Here is a 23,274-nt window from a genome sequence, read left to right on the forward strand (position 1 = left end):
TTATTAGAGCACAGAAACAAAATTTATTCCTCCATCAAACAGTACCAAATTGGAGCAAAGAACAACCCCACCATGGGAGATGAGTTATAGCTTACAAAACAAGCATTGCACACACATGCAAAATATACATGACTTGAATCCAAAAATCCAAAAATCGAGTTACAAAAACAGTCTGACCCAATGGATACAAATTCATTCATGCGAACTATAGGAGTACTCCTAATCAGACACTGCATTGCAGCAGCATATATCAGTCATGATCAGAGTGCTTCACGACTGTAACCGGACAAGAAGCATGGTTCACCACATAGTTGCTAACACTGCCCATGAGAGCCCTGCAAATTGAACATCAAACCAAACCCTAAAACTAATCATTCTCATCAATAAAGTGACATTAAAGTAGCATTTTAGACAGTAGCATTTTGATACATAAAATAAAACGTGCACACAATGATATAGCATTTTTGTAAATTTGAGCAACAATGATGATGATTTGGCTTGAAATGAAAATAACATAGAAATCCACATCATTCCATAAAAGTTTATATACAAATTATGTTTGTATTTTTTTGATACAAATTATGTTTCCATAATTTTTGATACAAATTATGTTTCCATAGAAATTCACTCGTAAAGTACCAAGTGTTTGTCTCCTAATTATGTTTTTATTGTCTTTACTCCATATAATATTGCCCTCATGGGCTATCAAAATTTTTTTTTCCAAACTTCATTGTTTTTAGTAAATTTTTTAAAAATTTGTCAGGTACCTTTTAGGTTCTTCTAAACGAGAAGGCCCCCCTTTTTTTTAATTAAAAAAGGACCAAATTTGAAGGGAAAAAAAAAAGTTGCGACAAAATTATGGGTCATGCTAACATTTTTTACACCTATAGTATTTCCCAAAAATTATTTGTCAAACGCCCCATCCCCCCCCCCCCCCCACCCCACATTGTCCATTTTGAGAACACTGCCACAATATGATGTATGAACTTCTTCAATAATTAAGGTTAGCCAAACCAGGATTGTAATTCTAAGGAATTGATTTCAATAAAATTCAGGCCTTGGCAAAAATACAAAAAACAAAAAAATACGAGACTCTAAAACGAAGTCCAAACATCAAAATGGTTCAATGTTGCAAAATTGGCAATTTCAGTTATAAGCAAAAAGCAATCTCATAAGAATTTGACCTTTGGAGCGTGCTGAGCCCTCTATTCCCTATGACAAGGCATGTGAGAGGAATATTATCAACCGCCTCACAAATCTTCTCCCGAGCATCTCCCCAGTAGATCTTCAAAAGCACCACAAGCTGTTCGCACAAGCACACATACAAATACTTGGTTTAATTCGGTTTAGAATTTCTCAAAAAAATTTGAGAAATTTCTCTATTATGAAATTAGAAGGGGGATGGGGAGGAAAGTGCACCTCTTTCTGCCTAGCAGCAGTGTTGACAATATCCAAAGTCTCAGGGTCAGTCTTCACCCCATATTTCTTCATTAGGTTGGGGTCAGAGAAATCACTCATACGGATTAGGGCTGCCAAAAATGCATCAAACACATAAATATATACTTACAGACCATTTGGATTGGGTGATCTTGGAAGAACAGAAAAGAACTACATTTTATTTTTCTTTGTTCATGTTACCTATTTGAATAAGTTAAAAGGAGAGAAATAAAAACTCAATTTAAAAATTACAGTTTGTGGAGCCGTTAAAGTCAACGATAAATTGAAACACTTTTATATATTATGATCAAATTGACACAATTTGGACATTAAAAAAATTGAAACATTTTTTATACATTGGAGACCAAATTAACAAATTTTATCTATTAGAGACAAAAATGACACAAAAACCATACTTTGAAAATATGTGATTAAACCAAAAACAAAACTTTGGAATGGTCCTCTTTAGTGAAGTTATTCTATGCCCATGGAACATGACTTGGTGGTGCTCTTCAACTCAAAAATGGCTCAATCATATAGTCACTTACGGCAGTCATGGCCCAAGGTTTTCTCATACCAACACATTAAGCCTTAATAGACTTTCAAAATTTGAATATTTTTTTTAGATAACAAAAAATCAAGTACTTGTACCATAAGATTTTATTTTATTTTTTTAAAATTAGGACCTTTAGACAACAGATTAAGTGGCTTAATGCTTGAGTCAAAGACCGATAAGTTTTTTTTATAAAAAATTCTTATTATCGGATTATTAACTATTTAAAAAAAAGGATCTTATTTTAATGTTTAGTTTGAGATCTTTGAAAACTTGAGCGGCCGCTAATGCTTGAACCTTGGGATACTTTCGTCACGTTGAAAACCAAAGATCTAGCCAAGGTTTTCAAAGATATATAGAGATGCATTATACATACATATATACACATGTATAATATGAGAGAGAGAGAGAGAGAGGTGGAAATGTACGGGAGCCGGTGGTTTCCCAGAGCTGCATCTCGCCCTCTTCGTAAACGTGGGGGCGTATGGTGACGAGGATAAGGTGATCCCCCTTCCGGACAATGTTATCCACCGCCCACTTCAGTGCTTCCCTACTGCACGCCGAGAAATCCACCGCCACACCCACTCTCCTGTCTCCTTCCATCTCTCTCTCTCTCTCTCTCTGCTACAATTTTCTGTCTTTATAAATCGATCAGCTATTTTCTCGGACAGTCGGAGAAAGAGAAGGAAAAACCAGAACTGCGAGAGAAAAAAGCAAACACAATTGAGTGCAGAGAATTGAATAGAACGTAAGACCCGTGAATCATTCACGTAAACCGCTGGATTGTTTGACTGCCAACGCAATAAGATGGTGTATATGTAATGGAACGTAGAGATATGGTCATGTGGTTTTTATACGTATAATAACTTTATTCATGTCTGGTCGACAATATCATGCATATCCGACAATCACGATGGTTTTGGCGTGAAATTATTTCTTAATATTGCTTAAATGGCCTCAGCTTTTTTTTATAAAAAAATTTAGTGCAAAAAATGGAGATAATAGGGAAAAAAAAAAAAAAAAGGAAGAGAAAGATATCAAGGCGAACTTGGTTGGTCGCTAACAACAAAAGGGATCAACAATTGTCTGTTGATTGTCTACTGACAGGAACGGAAAAGATTCAATGTCACTGGCCATTGCCATGTTCCTAATTGTGCCAAAGGTGGGTTCATTGGTTGTATGATCTAGGATGGTGCGAGTAGGGACGATCACACTCTCAGAAATCTTTAAAATATTTTATATTAATCTAAAATAATTAAAAATTATAAAAATTTACACTTCTACAATAATAATCTTTAATCTGTCCCATTGTATAGGGCTAACAAAGAAAGATTGATGGTATGAGATAAATTATGGGTGCTGTGGGGACGTATTTTGTGAATGATAGCATGTGGCTAAGGTCACGCCGAAATGTCAGCCGAGATACCACGTGGCTTGGTCATTCGCCGAGATAATTTCGGCTAGGCCAGGATTCTCTGCGGAGATATTAAAATCCGAGATAAGCAGATAAGGGACAGGAGTCCTAAAACAGAGAAGGATCTCAGCTTAGATAGAGATAAGACTCAAGAAGAGTTTATCTCTATCCAGATGAGGGTCCAAGATGAGTATTAAGCTTGAGTCCATTGAAGTGAGGCTTCTAATGGGATCAGGTCACTGCTGGTTATAAAAATAAGACGCCATCGTGGATCTGAGAGAAGTTCTTTCTTGTGAGTTTAAGCACAATTTGCTATTTTTGAGAGATGTTGATTACTGACTTGATTGTCGGAGTGTCCTTGGGTGGATGAACTACCGCTAGATTCTCATCTTCTTGTTACAGGTTTTTGGGCTTAATCTATTCTGCCAATGCTCTCCAGCAGAGTTCCCCTTTTGGTTGTGTGGTCGGAAATCAATACCCACAATTTGGCGCCTTCTGTGGGAACTTAAAGATAATAGATTGCCAACAACGGACAGGAAGAAAAGATTGGGGATGGCATTAACAGTGAAAGTTATGAACATGCAGATCTTAACGTCAGGAAAAAAAACCCTACTGAAGAAGCACATGATCCCAATCCTAGGGAGAAAGACGTCGGCAAAGAGTGGAATGCCCCGAAGAAAGTAGGCCAAGATTAGTATTATAACGAAAGCGACCTTCAAGTATGGAAGGATAAAGCCTGAAAAGGGACGGCGAGATGAAAAAATGGCAAACAACTTGGCAGACCTACAATTGGTTGTCAACTTCATGATGCAGAACAATGTGATGTACCCACTATTCCCATTGTAGGACACGCCGGTACCAGCGGCCAAGACTAACACCCAGAAAGGGGGGGAGAAAACAATCCCAGCAGTCCCGCAGCATGGCAAGGAAAAAGAGCGCTCACATTAGCCTTCACGGGATGTCGAGCGAATAGAGTCAGTGAGAGGTGAGTCACAGAGGACACCACGAACCAAGGGAACCTATGCCAAAAAACCTCAACATATCCAGGAAAAGGGACTTTGCTTTGATGCAGTGAATGAAGAGAAGTCTAAAAGGACGCACAAACGCTGGGAACAGCACGCCAAAAATGCTTAAATCTATTGATAGCCGAGCTCCCGACCGAACGAAGGAGGATCTAAGGAACTACCTTTAGAGGAAGCGACTCCACGCCAAAGTAATATCCCCCGTCAAGTTGAGAACATTGTTCTCAGTGGAGTTGGATAGATTTAAGGCCCCAGGGAGATTCCATATGCCGAGGTTCCAAGTTTATACCGGTAAGTTTGATCTGAACTTTCATGTCAGCTTATATTTAAATTCAATGGCTTTGTATAACGGGAATGAGCAATTGCTAAGCAAGATGTTCCCTTCATCCTTTAGGGAAAGCGCATCAGATTGATTACACAAGTTACCGAAAGGAACTATGAAGAGTTGGGAAGGCCTGTTCGAGATGTTTGTGGCTAGGTTTGTAACAAATAAGTTGCAGCCACTAAGTGTAGATTCTCTGCTGACTTTGAACATTAGCGAGGGTGAAAGCCTCAGGGCTTATGCCAAATGGTATTATGAGGTGTTCAACCGAATACTGGCATGCAACCAAGAGCTAGCGGTCGTATCTTTCAAAAACAGCCTGAAGGATGAATGTCCACTTCGAAAGTCACTTGCAAAAACTCTACCAAAGAGTATGGAGGAGCTCATGGCATGAATTGAGAAATATGCCAAAGCAGAGGAAGATACACATGGAGCAAAGGCACTAAAGCAGGAGAAGAGAAATGGCTCGCCGAAGCGAGGCTAAGGTAACACTGGTTTCAATAGATAGGAAATAGGGTTGAGGGTTGCACAAACAGTCACCACTGTATTCAGAATCCCGATCTACAAAGTTCTTGAAAGGATTAGGAACCAACCGTATTATAGAGCATCGGAGAAGATCCCTAGTAAGTTTAAGGGAAGGAGCCTTGGGAAGCATTATGCTTACCATAATGAAGATGGGCACTTAACTCAAGGATGTAGGGCTCTAAAGACGCACTTAGAGGATCTGGTCAAACAGGGTCAGCCGAGAGACCTAATAAACGAGGCTAGAACAAGGGAAGAGCAAGCAAGGCTACCTTAGGCACCAGTAGCACCACCTCCACCACCATCACCACCATAGTAAGTAGATGGACCTCGGGTGATCGATGTGATTCACTCGAAGGTCAATGAGAATGATGTACGTGGAAAAACTCAGAGGGTAAGGCACCTACAGCATGTGTACCAGGTCCAGCAAAAGATGCCTAGGACAAATGAGTACTAAGGGCCAATGGTTTTTTTTTACTCAAGCAGACCTGGATATGGTGTAACATCTACACAATGATGCCCTGGTGATAACGCTGAAGATTGGAGAGTGCCAAGTAAGGCGCATACTGATTGATCAAGGAAGTTCTTGTGACATCATGTATGTTAGATATTACAAGGAGCTTGGCCTTTACCCAAATGATCTAAAACAATCAAACAACCCAATGGTTAGATTCAATGGAACGCCAACATGGCCTCTAGGTACCACGAATTTGGAGGTGCAGGCAGGCACCAAGAAGGTAAACACAGAGTTTACAATAATTGACACTCCCTCCTCTTACAATGTTATCTTGGGCAGACCATAGTTGCATGCCATGAGGGTTGTTCCCTCAACATTGCACCAGCTATTGTGATTTCTAACCAAACATGGTATTGAGGAGGTCAAAGGGGATCAGGTACAAGTAAAAAATTACTCCATGACAGCAATAAAGTCCACCTGCAATGTGCGAGAAGCAGAAACATTTGAAATTGAAGACGAGGACATGGAGGCCCTGGATGATGTTGACAAATAACCAACTGACAAAAGTGAAAAGGCTTTAAAGAAGATTCTGGTCCAAGAAGATGATGGAGAGCGCTTCTTCCTTCTCGGCAAGAAAGTTAGAAGCCTTCTTGCGAGCAAACATAGAAGTGTTTGCTTGGATGCCCTATGAGATGCTAGGCATCAACCTCGAGGTCATTTGCCACAAGCTTAACGTTGACAAGTCGGCTAAACCTGTCATCTAGTAGGCAAGGAGGCCAACATTAGTATATGTGGAAGCAGTTGGGGAGGAAATAGACAAGCTGCTAGAAGCCCAGGCCATCCGAGAAGTACACTATCCGACCTGGTTGTCCAATATAGTGGTAGTGAAAAAGAAAAATGACAAGTGGATGGTCTATGTGGACTTTACCAGCCTGAATAAGGCTTGCCCTAAAGACAGTTTCTCACTGCCTAAGATTGATCAGTTAGTAGATGCCATTTCAGGGGATAAGAGGATGAGTTTCTTGGACGCATACAGAGGCTACCATCAGATAGCAATGTACACCCCAGATGAAGAGAAGACAACATTCATCATCCTAAAAGGACTCTATTGTTACAGGGTAATGCCTTTCAAGTTAAAAAATGCAACAGCAACCTACCAGCGATTAGTGACCAAGATGTTTAAGCATCTAATTAGAAAGACAGTAAAAATCTACATTGATGACATAGTCGTGAAGACCAAGGAACCTAGGCACCATCTGGCCGATTTAAAGGCAGTTTTTGATATCCTAAGAACATATCAGCCCCGACTCAATGCTTCAAAATGTGCATTTGGAGTCGGGTCTGGTAAGTTCCTGGGATACTTGGTCACTAGAAGGGGCATTGAGGCAAGCCCAGATCAAATCAAGGCCATTCCTAACTTAAAGAGCCCAACGTCAGCTAAGTAGGTCCAAATTTTGACCAGCAAGGCGGTAGCCCTGAACAGGTTTATCAGCCAAAGTTCTGATAAGTGTAAACCTTTTTTAAGTTTGTTAAGAAAGGATATAGATTTTTTGTGGACAGAAGAGTGCGAAGTCGCCTTTGCCAACTTAAAAAAGCATCTGACAACAGCTCCAGTTCTGTCAAATTCAATACCTAGAGAAGAGTTGTTCCTATATTTGGCAATTTCAGACCACGTAATGAGTGCAGTGGTAATCCGAAAAGAGGAGGGAGAACAAAAGACGATATATTATGTGAGTAAAACCCTTGCAAGTGCAGAACCTAGATACCTGCCCTTGGAGAAGTTAACACTAGCCTTAGTGATGGCTTCCAAAAAATTGCATCACTATTTCCAAGCCCACAAGATTATGGTACGGACTAAGCATCCCTTGAAACCCGATAGCAGCATGGAGATCTAACAAGAAGAGTAGCTAGATGGGCAGTGATACTGGGCCAATATGACTTAGAATTCAGGCCTAGAACAACAATCAAGGGCTAGGTTCTGGCCGACTTTGTGGACGAGTTCACCCCTGGTGTCATTCCACGTCTGGCTCTAATGAGCCGTGGCTTGGGGTGCCTAGGGAAACTAGAGGAAACTCAATTGGGGCCAAAGAACCCCACATCAGCATCACAAAAGAATAAAGAGAAACCAAAACCCGACAACATTTACATCGACGATTCTTTCCGCCTGTTTGTCGATAGAAGTTCAAACCATCAAGGAGTGAGGGCAGGAGTGGTTTTGGTACCACCAGAAGGGGAAATGATAGAGCAATCAATCCGTTTGCTTTTCAAGGCCTCAAACAATGAAACAGAGTACGAAGCACTGATTGTTGGACTACGGCAAGCAATAGCAATGAAAGCCGATGAGGTGGTAGTCATATGTGACTCCCAGCTTATTGTAAATCAAACCACGAGTGAGTATACAGCCCGAAATGAAAGGATGATAGCCTATGTCAAAGAGGTTGTTAGGCTGCTAACACTATTCCAGGATTATAGGCTACAATAGGTTAGCCGGGATGATAATAGGCATGCTGACGCCTTGGCAAACCTAGCTAGTGCAATAAAGTCAGGGGAACCAAAGATAATCGTGGTTGATTATCTAACATGACCAGGTGTAAAGCCTCTGATAACAGAGTACGAAGCAATGTGCGTGGAAATGGTTCTCAGCTAAATAAACGCCATAGTCATGTTTCTCAAAGAGAGCAGACTACCAGACGACCAAAAAGAGGCACACAAAACCTGGTTAAAATTGGCCAGGTTCTGTTGATTAGTAGAAGGTCATCTATACAGAAGATCCTTCACTGAACATTTACTTCGGTGTGTGCACCCCTCTCAAGTAGAGGACTTTTTATATGAGATCCATGAAGGACTTTGTGGAAACCATGCAGGGGGCAGGTCACTTGGCCATAGAGCCATATCCCAAGGATACTGGTGGCCATACATGTAAAATGATGCTGAAGCCTACGTCAGAAAGTGTGAGAAGTGTCAAAAGTTTGCACCTTTGATACACCAGCCAGCAGCAGATCTGAACCTAGTGTCCAGTCCTTGGCCATTTGCCCAGTGGGGCATGTATCTGGTGGGTCCACTGCCCCAGGAAACTGGACAAAGAAAGTTCTTGCTAGTAACCATAGACTACTTTACAAAGTGGGTTGAGGCTGAACCTCTTGCGAAGATTCAAGATATTGATGTGAAGAACTTCATCTGAAAGAACATAATTACTAGGTTCGGAATCCCAAAGGCCATTATAGTAGATAATGGCACCAAGTTTTACAGTAAGCTAATCAAGAGCTTCTGTGCAAAGTACAAAATTAAAAACTATTACTTTACTCCTAGTTTTCCCTAGAGTAATGGTCAGGCAGAAGCATCCAACAAGACCATCTTAGATGGGATTAAGAAGAGGTTGAAAGCAACCAAGGGAAAGTGGGTAGAGAAATTGCCTAATGTGTTGTGGGAATATCGGACTACGCCGAGAAGATCAACTGAGGGGTCTCCTTTTGCCATGGCTTATGGCACTAAAGCAGTTATCCCACTAGAGGTCAGCATCCCTGGAATCAGAACCTAAGGAGTGGAGAATGGGACCAACGAGGTATTCCTGACCCGAGATCTGGACTTCTTGGAAAAGAAAAAAAAAAAGAGAGCAACACTTCGGCTGGGGGCATACCAACAACAGCTTGCTAGGGCTTATAACAAGAAGGTCAACCAAGATAGTTCAAGGTTGGGGACCTCATCCTGAGGAAAGTTATCGGCAACAAAAAGGATCCCAAGGAGGGCAAACTTTGCCCAAACTAGAAAAGGCCTTATAGAATCATCTTCGTTGTCGGCAATGGGTCATATCGGCTTGAAGGCACTGATGGTGAAGAGTTGCCAAGACCCTATAACACTTGCAATCTAAAGTTTTTCTATCATTAGTTTTTATTTTTTGAGTTTTATGTAATGTTTTTATTAGCCAAAGTATTAATAAACTACTAGCTCAAATTTCTTTTTATAAATTATTGTTGATACTCGTACGATAGGACTGAATAAGTCTTATGGCGATGTTTTCGAATGAAACATGACGAATAACTTAGACTTGCTATATGGTAGAGTTAAATTCAACTTACCTATGGTAGATTTGAACTAAGTTTGCAATGTTTCCAAATGAAACATGACGAATAACTTAGACTTGTCATATGGTAAAGTTGAATTCAACTTGCCTATGGTAGAGTTGAACTAAGTTTGCGATATTTCCGAATGAAACGTGACGAATAGCTTAGATTTGCCATACGGTAGAGTTGAATTCAAATTGCCTATGGTAGAGTTGAACTAAGGTTGCAATGTTTTCAAATGAAACATGACGAATAACTTAGACTCGCCATATGGTAAAGTTGAATTCATACTTACCATATGGTAGAGTTGAACTAAGTATGATCTAGTTAGATTAACAGAGAGACCGATGTAAAAAACCTTGGCTAATCTTTGTTTAAATCAAACCTCGGCAAAAATTGGAAATTCATGCTTAATGTGAATATAAATGGTACTTAGGTTCACATTAAGGGCAGGAAGCAGGAATGAAATAAAAGAATAACACTTGTGAAATTTTCTGAAAATTCATCCGAGATCATTGATAGATGGAATTGTCCGAGATGAATTTAACCGAGATGAGAGTACTATTTTATGCCTGAAGTGTAATTGACCGGGAAACCCAGCCAAGGTGCTAGACTTGGAAAGGTGAAGCCTTTCCAGAAGACAGCAAGTACAACTAAAAAGAGAACACTTGTAAAAATGTTTAATTAAGTATTTTTTTAGTATTGTTTGGTCGAGGTCACAGTTAAAGGTGAACCCCGAAGTGATCACACAGTTAAGGTGTACTTGGAAGAATTACAATAAATGGAAACATGCAAGGCATAGAAGAAAAATAGACAAAGCTTAAAGAAACAAGCACACATGGGGAGAACATTCAACATTTAGAAGAAAAGAAGGCATGCATTCGTTTAAGGAAGACTACTTGTTCAGTTACAAAAAGGCACATCGACAAAATTCAAACTGGCATTTGTTTTAACAACAAGTTAACAACTGTTCAAAAGTAAAAAGAAAGAACTACGAACAAGAAAATTTCTAAGTAGACTGTCCTGCTTCGGCGGTTGACGGTGTTTCAGCCTCGGCAGACAGCTGAGAGCGCTTCTTGGCAGTCTTCTCAGCCTCGATCTCGGCATCAATTTTGCCAAATGTCTTATCAAGGCTCTTCTCGGTAGTCTGGACCTCGACCTCAGATGTTGTCTTCGTAGGAGAGGCACTCTTAGAGGCCTAATCCTCCTCGTCCTAAGTCAAGTCCAAAACTTGATCATTTAGAGTGGGGGACTTGGCCCCAGTAGCAGCCTCCACTTTATCGTCAGCATCCTCAGCCTCGACGTCCTCATCTTCGGCTTCATCGTCAAAGTCTTTGGGAGAAGAGGGGAATGGCACGCTGAGCTGAGAAATATCTCGAAGTAGAGAGTCCATTGGAACAGAAAACTTATTGAGAGCTACCGTCCAACTGAGGTAATAACCTCAGTTGCAGGCTTGATTGACTTGGGCTTTGTATGCATCACGGATAGCGACTTGCCCTTCTGAGAACGCCTTCTCGTCGGCCGCCTTGATCTCAGCCTCTTTGGTAGCCAAGGCCTCCTAAAGCTCAGCTTCGGCTTCCGCGGTTTTGACTTCGGCGTCCTTGATCTCGAACTTGAGTACCTTGGCCACAGCCTCGGCTACCTCAGCCCTTTATTCAGCCTAGTATTGCACAAGTTTGGCAGTTTTGGCCTCAGCATTGTTCAGGGAAGCAAGGAAGCTAGTAGCTTCTTGGGTCTTGCGAACCAGCTCTTTCTTAAAAGCCTCAGCTTTCGTTGCAAAAGAGTGGGCATGCTGGATGGCCTAGAAGGAAAGAAACGAACAAGTTAGTAAAAATTTCTAAGTGTTAAAACTTAAAGTGAAAAGCCAAAACAACAAAAAAAAATTACAAGTGTTGAAGACTTATCAAGACAAAATGCTGCATCATCAAACTGAAGTTTTCATATTCGCTGATCTCGGCCATGCGATTTAGATATGTTGGCAGGAGAACAGTTGTAGAGAGCGCGACGCCAACCTTTATACTGTCAATAGCACTATCGGCAGCTTCATTGGTCGGTCCCCAACCATAAAAGCAGGGGCCTAGGTCTCGTCGTGTCAGAAAAAACCTAGCTCTGTTTCTTTTTTAGACCTCGGCATTGTGTCCTCCGAATCAGTAGGGATTTGTGTTACTCCTTGGCTCTTTTGAATCTCTTTGGTTTAGGCTTTGGTTGGGACTGAGATAGAGAGGAGTGAACTAAAACTACCCCTGGCAAGTCGGCCAGGAGGTCTTTAACAACTGCTTGACTTCTACCTATCTCTTTGGCTAGAACGGCGACAGTGACTTTGGTGCCAAAGTGGATGGCGAGTAAAGTAATAGGGGGGTTTGATATGTCTATTACCAAGATTTCAGGACCTCGGTGTTTTCTACTATGTGTTCTGCCGGCAGTAGCGTTCAGAGGAGCTCGACGACGATGATGGCGCTAAGAAAGTGGAATTAACCAGGGGACAGAAGTTGATGGCTGGTCTGCAGGATCAAATGTGGAGGCCTGATCTAGCCTTGGTGATGAAGCGACCGTTGAAATTGTGGTAGATGGAGAAGTCTTGCTTCGTTTGGGAACGTCAAGCAGAGCAGACTTGTAAGTAGGTATGTAATTGAGTAAGATGGGGGCTTTGCGCTTATCAATGGGCAAGCCCAAAAGCTTTTTCAGACCGGGGCTTGGGAAGAAAGTTTGGCGAAAGTCTTTTGATGGCTAGAGAAGAACTGCAAAAGCAAGAAGCAAACATCAGTACAGAGATATATGAGTTGACAAGTCTTAACAAAGATAGAGTTATGAGTTACACTTAGTTCTTACCCACATCCTCTCTAAACGCTGATCAACGCAAGGAAAATAGACGAAGGTCGTCCTCAGGAGAAAATTCCCAATTGCCCGAGGCAATCAAGTAGTCATCTCCAGCACCTTTGTTGAAGTCAGGAAGATCGGCTATGAGTTGGAGTGTAAATCTAGCCCGGCCCGACCCATGCCAAGCCTCACGGGTTCCCGCCAAAAAATTAGGCCCAGGGGTATTCTGGCCTTGGGTAGGCCAATGGGCCTGGGCCTGGCCTCGAGCTTGGGCAGGCCTGATTATTTATTATTATTATTTTTTTTTTTCAACCAAAATTTTATTATTTTCTACTAAAAAAGACATTGGGCCTCGAGCGGGCCTTAAGCGGGCTGATGAGCTGGGCTAGCGGGACCGGGTCGGGCTTCAAAATGAGGCATAAGCCCAAGCCCAGAGGCTCGGGTTGGGCTTAGGCCTGAGCCCAAGCAGGCAGGGGCCCATCCCAGGCCACGGACAGGCTTCGAGCCATCTACAGGCCGCGGTCCAGTTTTACACTCCTAGCTATGAGTTTATAGGTGGTGGATTTGGGCTTGAGGTAATATGTGTAACCTTTGTCAAACTTAAGGCCACACATGGCGTAACAAAATTGGATGTCGGCTAGTGTAATTCTAGCTTCTTCTCGGCGTGCCAGTTCAATTATACCATTGATAACCTTATATGAGTTGATAGCTAGTTGCATGGGGTTAAGTTTGTAATAATGGAGGACTTCTCCAAAAAAGATGTCTAGGGGAAGCCGAAGTCCACACTCGATAAATGCTACTACAGGGAATAGCATGGTGTCCTCACCATGCATGATAGAGTCCTCCTTCCCAGCCAACCGTAGTTGAACGTCGACTGGAATGAAGAACTCTTGCCTAAAGTACTCTAGCTTGGTAGGGGTATCCGCTCTCCATTTAAACATGCCCATTATGTCGGCTAGGAAGGGCTTCATAACAGATTTTTGGTAAAGAAATTTGGTAAAGATTTGAGGACCTCGGCTAAAACTAAAGGAGGGTTTCTGGTGGCCTAGGAAGGGTTCTCGTTTCAATTTCCCTAAGGCAGTTGTTCCTAGCAAAACCCAAACCTAAATTTTATGGAAAAACAAGATGTGAAAGCAAGAATTTGGAGGATAGATACAGAAAACAAAAGAAACGAAGATTCAGAATCTTGCTCTCAATGACTGAAATACAGAGAACACAGAAACAAGCAAAGATCCATTCATACTCATCTGAGTGGCAGTGTGTAATACAGTGGTACACAATCAAGAACACAAACGAAGCAAAAAGTAGGGATTCAAGATCCAGATAGAAGTACAGATTCAGTGGCAACACATGAGACGTCTATAAAAAGACAGAATGTAAGGCAATGTAACGAAAATAGTATAGGCCATTCAAGAATACATCAGTATAATATAAAACAGATTCGAGAACAATAATTAATATGCAGAACATGAGCACTGGAAACCACAATCAGGAAGCGAATGAAGAAATGTATAAGCAAGTTCACAATAACATCATAACTCAAGAACAGTGGGAAACTAAAAATGAAAAGAAGAAAGAATAAGAGCTTATTGAATGGAGACGAATAGGTGGACTTTAGAGTGAGATACGCCAGAGTCAAACAACTTGATGATCGAACTCAAGTGATGAAATGTGCATCGACAGTGACAAGAGAAGCAGTTACTGAGATCTAAAAAGCTTGACAATAGCGGATTGTAGAGAGAGAAAGTATGAGCACAGAAAGGGAAATCAAATTTGCAAAGAGAGAAGACGGAGAGAGAGAGAGAGAGAGAGAGAGAGTTTTGTTAAAAATTGAAAAGGCGGCAAAATGAAATGAATACACCTTGGGAGATGTGCCTGTCAACCAGTGTGGGCAAAAATGACGTACACTGATAGCGCATGTTAGGTACGAACTAATGAGAAAGGGACATGTGGAGGAAACGGTTGAAAATACCGTGCGTGACAACTCATACACAGTTAGGAACTCTTGAAATTCTTGAAGTAATGAGGCCATAACCTCGGCTAAAGGAACGATCTCGGTTGAGATGCTCAAAGAACTTGGCTCTTGGTTCTTGGTTCTTGGTTCTTGGTCCTTGATAGAATGAGAAGCAGAGTCTTGGTTACTTGAAGCCGACTGGTCACAATCTCGGTCGAAGAGATGAATGGATTATTAGCCGACATGCTACATGGACAAACGATGTAGGTTCCATTACCTCAAGTTGCTGAGGTAATAAAACCTAGGGGTGGTTATGGAGACGTATTTTGTGAATGATAGCACGTGGCTAAGCTGACGCCGAAGTGTCAATCGAGGTGCCATGTGGCTTGGTCATGCGCCGAGATGATTTTGGCTAAGTGGAGGTTGTCTGCGGAGATACCGGAATCCGAGATAAGCAGATAAGGGACAATAGTCCTAGAACAGAGAAGGATCTCAGTTTGGATAAAGATAAGACTCAAGAAAAGTTTATCTCTATCCAGATGAGGGTCCAGGATGAGAATTAAACCTGAGTCCATTGAAGTAAGGCTTCTAATAGGATTAGGTCACTGTTAGTTATAAAAGTAAGGCACCCTCGTGAGTCTGAGGAAAGTTCTTTCTTGTGCGTTTAAGCACAATTTGCTATCTTTAAGAGATATTGATTACTGACTTGATCGTCAGAGTGCCACCAGGTGGACGAACCATAGTCGGATTCTCATCTTCTTGTTACAGGTTATTGGGCGTACTTTATTCTGCCAGTACTCTCCAACTGAGTTTCCATTTTGGTTGTGTAGTCGGAAATCAACACTCACAAGTGTTAAGCCCTTGTAAAGAAGGGTTGGGATGATAAGAGAGAAGCCGGAACTAGCCAACAACAACTGGTGGCTACTAAAATTGTAGAGGATGAGAACATAAAGAAAGTGGAGAAAAACAAAGGTCTTGTTTGGTTTGTTTTTGAGAGATAATTTTTGCAAAAAAAAATTAAAAAACTTGTTTAGTTTTTTTTAAAAAAAAAAATATGTCAAAAATAATTCTCTCTCTACTACACATCAATAAATTATTTTTTTTTTTCTTTTCTCTCTTCTCTCTTCTTTTCATTCTCTCATATCCTACACATCCATTAATCCCCTTTTCTCTCACACCCATCTATTTAACTATAAAAATAAAAATAAAAATTTAAATCGTCCCAAATTCCAAAACTATTTTCAAAACATAAACACAAATTTTCAAATTTTGTAAACTATTTCTAAAAAATTAATTTTAAAAATTGTTTCACAAATACAAACCAAATATGGCCAAAGAAATAATTTATTTTATTATAAAAATTAAAGATTTATTATTATTATTTTTAATTAATTTTCAAGTTAGTACCCCTATTATAATTATTTTTCACAAATTTACAATGGCTTTGTTTGGGAAGAACTAATTTTAGTCGGATTTTTTAGTTTTTTTTAGCTAATTTAGCTTGGTTATAAGATGAAATTCTGAGTTAATTGCATGTGCTATGTGTTAATTGTGTTTATATCTGTCTATGATAGGAATATTTGTCTATGTTTCTGTTTCAGTACTCGAATTAAAGGCCTCATCGGCATCTGAACATGAAATTAACTATGTTTTTTGTTATTTAGAATTTTCAAATATTATGGTAGGTTTAATTAGAATTTGATTCGAAACCAAATAATTAGAATAAAATAAGTATAATTGATTAGCTTAATTTGTGACATCCGAATTTCTTTTTTTAAATTTAATTCAATACTGCAATAAATAGAATTCTTTATAATTATAAAAATAATAATATTATTATAAAAATAATAATAATAATAATAATAATAATAATAATAATAATAATAATAATAATAATAATAATAATAAATAATCAAATTTAAAAAAATGCATAGTTTGGAAAGTTAGGAACTAATCGATTAAATTGTTAAAAAAATAGATTGTGAGACACCGCATGTTTAGAATATTAAACATTTCAATAAGTGGTAAGTGATGTTTTATAATTGGGTGGTGAGGTTTTTAGACGTAAACCTAATGTATCGTAACCTTTAGAATTGAGAGGGGAAAAAAATGGCCAAACAAGTTCTCAGTGGGCTAAGGGTTAATATGGCCCTTGGTGATTTCTTGAGGATGAATTAAGAGCCGAGGACATGTGGCAATAGAAGAGGTAAAAATCAAGGGTCAATACAGGTGGCAAAAGAGAAGGCAGCAACATGTATATCTCTTGGTTTGGGGCCTTACTCTTGGGTGAGTATAAATAGAAAGGGTTGATATAGAATGAAGGAGCAAGCGAAGAAAAGTGAGAAGGGTGAAGAGCATAGGTTCGGGAGCACGTGAAAAATAGGGATAAATTTGTATCCGAGATGAGTTATATTATATCTTGAGTTACCATAATATATTTTCTATATGTCTTGAGTCACCATAATATATTTTACAAATGTTTTGAGTTACCACAATTTATTTTATATAATTTATGTTTTGTAGTTATATTAATGTTTCAATTATATGGATTATTTTCTGACCTCTATTTGCTTAAATGGAAACCTATGGATATGTTTGTTTAAATTTTAGAAAGTATTTGATAATGATCTTGTAAACAATTATTGTCTAGAAGTACCACTACGGAAGTCTCATACCTAGGGGAATTTAAATAACCATTAGCCCCTATTTGGCCACTTTTTGGTCATCTGTTTGTCATGGATCCATTGACCCATGTTCTCATTGTCACTCCATTGACCCTTGTTCTGTTCTGTTATGTACTGTGGTTATAGTTATTTACGTAATTTCTATATTTCAGTTTCTGCCACTTAAATGATTTATTTATTTAACTTAAATTATGTTAATGTTTTAGCTTAAATAACTATCCATGACTATTTTATGCCCCTATACTCATAGTATGATATTTTTCACTCTGCTATATGCTTATAGCTATTGCCCCTTTTAGGTGACGAGATTTAGCGGGATCAAGATGAGCGATAAATTATAGTGTTTTTTTTTGTTGTACTATCTGTATTTTGATTGGACTTTTGTAATAAAACAAAAGCCAAAATGACTATTTTTGTTTCTTTTTAATAAACTTTTGGTATTCAATTATTTTATTTTAATTTATCCGTTGCACTACTACTACAGAAATTTCAGAATTATTTTATTTTTATGTTGTTGCGATGCCAAGCTTTTGGATACCAGGTTTGGGTCGTGACAAAAGTGGTATCAGAGCAATGGTTTTTTTTTTTTTTTATCAAAATGAATTTAGTATATTTTTCTAACTTGTCATGTACAATTATTCACATTATTTGAAATAATTATTTGAGACAAAAAAAATACTAATAATAAATTTAACTTCATATTATTATTTGATATTATGGTATGTGTTTTCCAAAACAAAAAAAATTAAATTAAATTGTCTAACACAAGTAAACCGTGTTATAAATATTTCTGGGCTAAGTTTTCCTGTGTTGTAGGAAATGGCAAACCTAATGGAGTTATTTTGGTTCGAGCCACCAGGAGCACATCTTATCTCGAACCTATTAGAAGGCAGTGTGATTCAGAGAGTCTTGTCAGGCAAGCTCACCCGAAACTTCACCGACTCATGGGGCAACCCGTATATTTGCAGGCCGACCCCGATGAGGATTTCTTATTTTGGAGGCTTAGCTAAGACAGCACTCGTGAGAGGTATATAGGGCCGACCCACGTTGTTGGTCTTGCTCCAGACCTAAGACAGCTGCATTTTCTGGTCGCACCTCTACCCCTGGGCTTTATGGAGAGGTGGGGACATGCATATCCTAGCAGCCACCTTCGCACTACGACACCTCTCCTACAGTACATTGTCCAGTCCCTAGCTGTGGACTTCACTGACAGTGTATCATACTTGGAGATACCGGTGAGGATTACCGGACGGGAGTTTTGGGGTTATGATCACGGTATTCCTGTCAACATGGTTCGGGTAGTATGGCGTTGCTTTGAAGTAAAGCTCAGTGGGTGGGAGTTTGAGCCCCTCATGCAGAGTGAGTTTGCGGGGTTATTTTATGAGTCAGTTTTCCAGAGCATGTTCTCATGGTGGCCTAACAGTCCCTTCTAGACATCTGACCAAGAGATTTTTGTGACCTGACCACGATTAGTTTAATCCTTCTGTTCTTGTATTAATAGGATTAGACACTAACTCTTGACTATGTTTTAAGTACGTTGTACTAATATGTTTTCTTTTACATAAGTAAAAATGATATATGTATTGTTATAGTATCTTGCGAATCATAGATATGATATTGTGATATGTACTGTTATAGTATCTTGTGAATCATAGATAATTAAATGTATACTAAGTGGTTCAAAAAAAAAAGGGAGGGAGTTCACTAACCATTTTCACCTTGTAGTAATGGCTAATGATGGAAATGGAACCGAATCGTCGGTCAGCGGTACTGACCCAATGGAGCAAATCATGGAAAGAGCATTTACCAGTTTTCTACGAGTCTTACAAACCAACATAAGTAACGGAATACCCAAACGACGAGAAGAGCCAACTACAATAAAACAGTTCCAAGACTTAAAACCTACCAAATTCATCGACAATATAAACCCAATGATGGCAGAAGCTTGGGTTAGAGATATGGAGAAAATTTTCCGCGCGCTACCTTGCACAGAAAGACAAAAGGTGACTTTTGCTACATTCACTTTCAAAAACGATGCATAAGAATGGTGGCTTCTTACCTTGGAGAAAGAAGATATTGTGACTTGGGCAAAATTCTTGGAGGTATTCTATGAAAAATACTTTCCAGATTCGCTGCGGAAACAAAAGGCAGCAGAATTCATACGTCTAAGGCAATGAACCATAACAGTGGCAGAATATGAGAGCAAGTTCATACAACTAGCTCGATTTGCGACATACGTCATCCCCACCGAAACTCGAAAAGCTAGGAAATTTGAAGTAGGATTGGATGTTGAAATCAAGGATAGGCTGGAGGTTTTGAAACTACCAACCTATGCGGAGGTGGTAGATCGAGCATACATTACGGAAAAAGAAATTAAAGCCTTGCACTCTGGGAAACCAAGCCAAATGAAGTGATTTTGGGAAAGAGATAATAGAAGATCCGGTGTCGCGCCTCCCAAGAGGGTAAATACGGGCACAACCAGTTCAACTAGTTCAAGTAATCAAGGTCCTACAAATCCTAGAGATGGCACCATTCAAACTTGCTCTACCTGTGGAAGGACTCATTTGGGACAATGCCATCGAGACACATGAGCATGCTTTCGATGTAGCCAAGTTGGTCACTTGCTGAGAAATTGTCCAAAGTTTTCCAGTCCTATAGCCGACCCCTCTGAACTAGTCCGAAAACCCGCAGTACCCAGAGGAGTGAAGAATGACCAAAAAGGCCAAGGAAGAGCCTTTGCCCTGGTGTCTAGAAACCCAGAAGTTACTAAGAATGTTATGTCAAGTACACTTTCTGTTTGTGGTCACTTAACCCATGTTCTCTTTGACTCTTGTTCAACTCATTCTTTTGTTACACCACACTTTGTTACCAAGTTGGCATCAACACGCGAACCCTTAGGATATACACTATCTGTGTCTTTTCCTTTTGGTAACTCCACTCTTAGTGCTGATGTGTACAAATCTTGTACTATATCCTTAAAAGGAGAAACCTTACACGTAGACTTGATTCCCCTCTGCATTAGTACTTTTGATGTGATCTTAGGAATGAATTGGTTAGCTGCCAACCATGCCTCTATTGATTGTGAAGCCAAAAAGGTCTTCCTCCGGTCACCAAACCAACTCGAGCTTGTCTTTGATGGAACTAGAGTCTCCCCCTTCATGTGTTATATCCTTTATGACAACCCAACGGCTTCTATGAAAGGGCTGTTGTAGTTGTATCTGTTATGTGATCAATACTCAACAAGAGGCCCTCATACTTGATGAAATCCCTATGGTATGAGAATTCTCGGATGTATTTTACTTGATACCCCAGTTGACCAAGAAATCAAATTCACCATTGAAACTCAACCTGGTACCCAACCAATCTCAAAAGCCCCTTACCGCATGTCCATGACAGAATTAAAAGAGCTGAAGACTCAACTCTAGGAACTATTGGACAAAGGTTTCATTCGACCTAATACCTCACCCTAGGGAGCTCCAGTACTATTTGTAAAGAAAAAGGATGGCAATATGAGGTTATGCATTGATTACTGGGAATTGAACAAAGTCACTATCAAAAATCGGTACCCTCTGCCACGAATTGATGACTTGTTCGATCAACTGCAAGGCGCCCGAGTATTCTCGAAAATTGACTTGCGTTCTAACTACCATTAACTAAATTCAAAACAGAAAGCGTCGAAAAGACTGCCTTCAGAACCCGTTACGGGCACTACGAGTTTCTCATCATACCATTTGGCGTCACAAATGCTCCAGCAACCTTCATGGACCTCATAAACCAAGTGTTCAAACCCTATCTAGATGAGTTCGTCATTGTCTTCATTGATGACATTCTTATATATTCCAAATCAGCAAAAGACCATGAGCAGCACTTACAAACGATTTTACAAACACTACGTGATCACAAAATCTATGCCAAGTTGAAGAAATACGAATTTTGGATCACCAATGTACACTTTCTTAGTCACGTCATTAACAAAGATGGCATCTCAGTAGACCCCCAAAAGGTTGCAGCAATCGTGGATTGGCCACGACCTACTAACGTGTCCGAGATTCGAAGCTTCTTAGGTCTAGCTGGCTATTACCGGCTCTTCGTGCAAGATTTCTCAAAGATAGCATCGCCTTTGACCCTACTAACTCAGAAGAACACACCCTTCGAATGAACGGACAAGAAGGAATGTTGCTTCCAAGAATTGAAAAACAGACTTGTGACAGCTTCTATACTAGCACTTCCCGTGGGAACGGAAGGGTTTGTAATTTATAATGATGCCTCATACAATAGTTTGGGTTGCGTTCTTATGCAAAATAGGAAGGTCATTACATATGCCTCATGTCAATTAAAGACCCACGAGAAGAACTACCTAACCCACGATCTGGAATTAGCTGCAATAATCTTTGCCCTCAAAATCTACAGTAATCTCTACAGAGTAACCTGCGAAATCTACACAGATTACAAGAGTCTCAAATATCTATTTACACAGAAGGACTGAATATGAGGCAACGACAATGGCTAGAATTTATGAAAGACTATGATGTGGAGATCCATCACTATCTAAGCAAAGCTAACGTAGTAGCAGACGCGTTGAGTCGAAAGATTACTAGAAGTTTGGCATGTACCCTTATTCTTCGCAAGATCAATGGATTGCTTGCCAACATAATCGTGGAACCCGCGTTGATTGAAAAAATTAGAGCACACCAATGCGAAGACAAACTTTTGAAGAAAAAGTACGAGAAGCAAAGAAGCACGCTCGATCCTGACTTTACGATGAGCAATGGGATGCTAAAATTTTATAATCGAATTTGCGTACTCGACCTTCTAGAACTTAAGAAGAAGATATTGATAGAAGCTTATAGCTCAAGGTTTGCGATCCACCCTGGAAAAACGGAGATGTATCACGATCTAAAGGAACGCTTCTGGTAGACAGGAATGAAGAAAAACATAGCAAGCCACGTCTCCAAATGCCTGCATTGTCAACGGGTTAAAGCAGAATATTAGAGACCTGTAGGAATGTTGTAACCATCCATATTCCTGAATGGAAATGGGAGCACATTAATATGGACTTCATGGTCGGGCTACCGCAATCAGTCTCGAAGAATGATGCAATATGGCTTATCGTTGATTGATTAATGAAGTCGGTACATTTTCTACCAATTAGAATCGCGTACCCCCTTACTAAGTTCGCCACTCTATACATTAAAGAAATTATTCGTTTGTACGGCACCCCAGTTTCAATTGTATCCAATAGAGACCCTCGCTTCGTGTCTTACTTCTGGAACAAATTGCAAGAAGCTTTGGGAACCACTCTGAAGTTTAGCACGGCTTATCACCCGAAAACTGATGGGCAATTTGAAAGGACAATCCAAACTTTGGAAGATATGTTACGTGTGTTTGTGCGCACTAGACCTCAAAGGTAATTGAGATGATCACCTACCTTTGGTGGAGTTTGCCTATAATAATAGCTACCATGCAAGCATTGGAATGGCACCGTACGAGGCACTATATGGAAGACGATGTCGATCACCTCTGTGTTGGACGGAAGTCAGAGACAGGAAACTGTTAGGCCCCAAAATCATGCAAATTACAAGTGATAAAATTGAACTTATCCAAAAGCGAATTCGCACTGACCAAAGCCGCCAGAAAAGCTATGCTGATACAAGAAAACAGGACTTAGAATTTCAGATAGGAGATCATGTATTCCTAAAGATCTCACCAACAAGAGGGGTTATCCGATTTGGGAAGCAGAGAAAGTTAAACCCACGTTACATGAGGCTATTCGAGACACTAGAAAGGATTGGTCCTGTGGCATATCGCCTTGCGCTTCCATCCGAACTGTCTAATGTCCACAATGTGTTTCACGTTTCGATGCTTCGGCAGTATCTTCGAGATCTAGGACATGTTGTTGATTATGAGAACTTGAAGGTTTAAGAAGACCTCTCTTATGAAGACGACCTGTGCAGATTCTCGATCGTTGTGATCAAGTTCTTCGAAACAAGACTATACCTCTTGTAAAAGTCTTATGGACAAACCATCGTGT

At 40.0% G+C, this 23,274-nt stretch overlaps 3 protein-coding genes across 3 annotated transcripts; 2 read left to right on the forward strand and 1 right to left on the reverse strand.

Annotated features, from left to right (window-relative positions):
* Nucleotides 1-2,761, reverse strand: LOC114264562 (Adenine nucleotide alpha hydrolases-like superfamily protein). Its single transcript, XM_028205243.2, has 4 exons — nt 2,419-2,761; nt 1,420-1,529; nt 1,185-1,303; nt 1-335 (listed from the first exon to the last, which is right to left on the reverse strand). The coding sequence occupies exons 1-4, from the start codon at nt 2,591-2,593 to the stop codon at nt 251-253; spliced, it is 489 nt and encodes a 162-aa protein (XP_028061044.1). The 5' UTR covers nt 2,594-2,761; the 3' UTR covers nt 1-250.
* An 18,997-nt stretch (nt 2,762-21,758) lies between these two features.
* LOC114264594 (uncharacterized) lies at nt 21,759-22,160 on the forward strand. The gene has a single exon (XM_028205277.1). The coding sequence runs from the start codon at nt 21,759-21,761 to the stop codon at nt 22,158-22,160; it is 402 nt and encodes a 133-aa protein (XP_028061078.1).
* Nucleotides 22,161-22,718: 558 nt separating this feature from the next.
* Nucleotides 22,719-23,165, forward strand: LOC145793997 (uncharacterized). The gene has a single exon (XM_082876917.1). It carries the CDS (start codon nt 22,719-22,721, stop codon nt 23,163-23,165), a length of 447 nt encoding a protein of 148 aa, XP_082733043.1.
* Nucleotides 23,166-23,274: the final 109 nt, after the last annotated feature.

The sequence above is a fragment of the Camellia sinensis genome, chromosome 6, assembly GCF_055761805.1.
Source record: "Camellia sinensis isolate YWXY chromosome 6, ASM5576180v1, whole genome shotgun sequence".
NCBI lineage: Eukaryota > Viridiplantae > Streptophyta > Magnoliopsida > Ericales > Theaceae > Camellia > Camellia sinensis.

Coding starts and splice junctions, on each gene's coding strand:
- LOC114264562 (XM_028205243.2), bottom strand. CDS start 2,593: ATGGAAGGAGACAGGAGAGTGGGTGTGGCGGTGGATTTCTCGGCGTGC. Junction 1,304..1,419: donor CTGCTGCTAGGCAGAAAGAG/GTGCACTTTCCT, acceptor TTGTGCGAACAG/CTTGTGGTGCTTTTGAAGAT. Junction 336..1,184: donor GGGCTCAGCACGCTCCAAAG/GTCAAATTCTTA, acceptor TTCAATTTGCAG/GGCTCTCATGGGCAGTGTTA.
- LOC114264594 (XM_028205277.1), top strand. CDS start 21,759: ATGAAAGACTATGATGTGGAGATCCATCACTATCTAAGCAAAGCTAAC.
- LOC145793997 (XM_082876917.1), top strand. CDS start 22,719: ATGGCACCGTACGAGGCACTATATGGAAGACGATGTCGATCACCTCTG.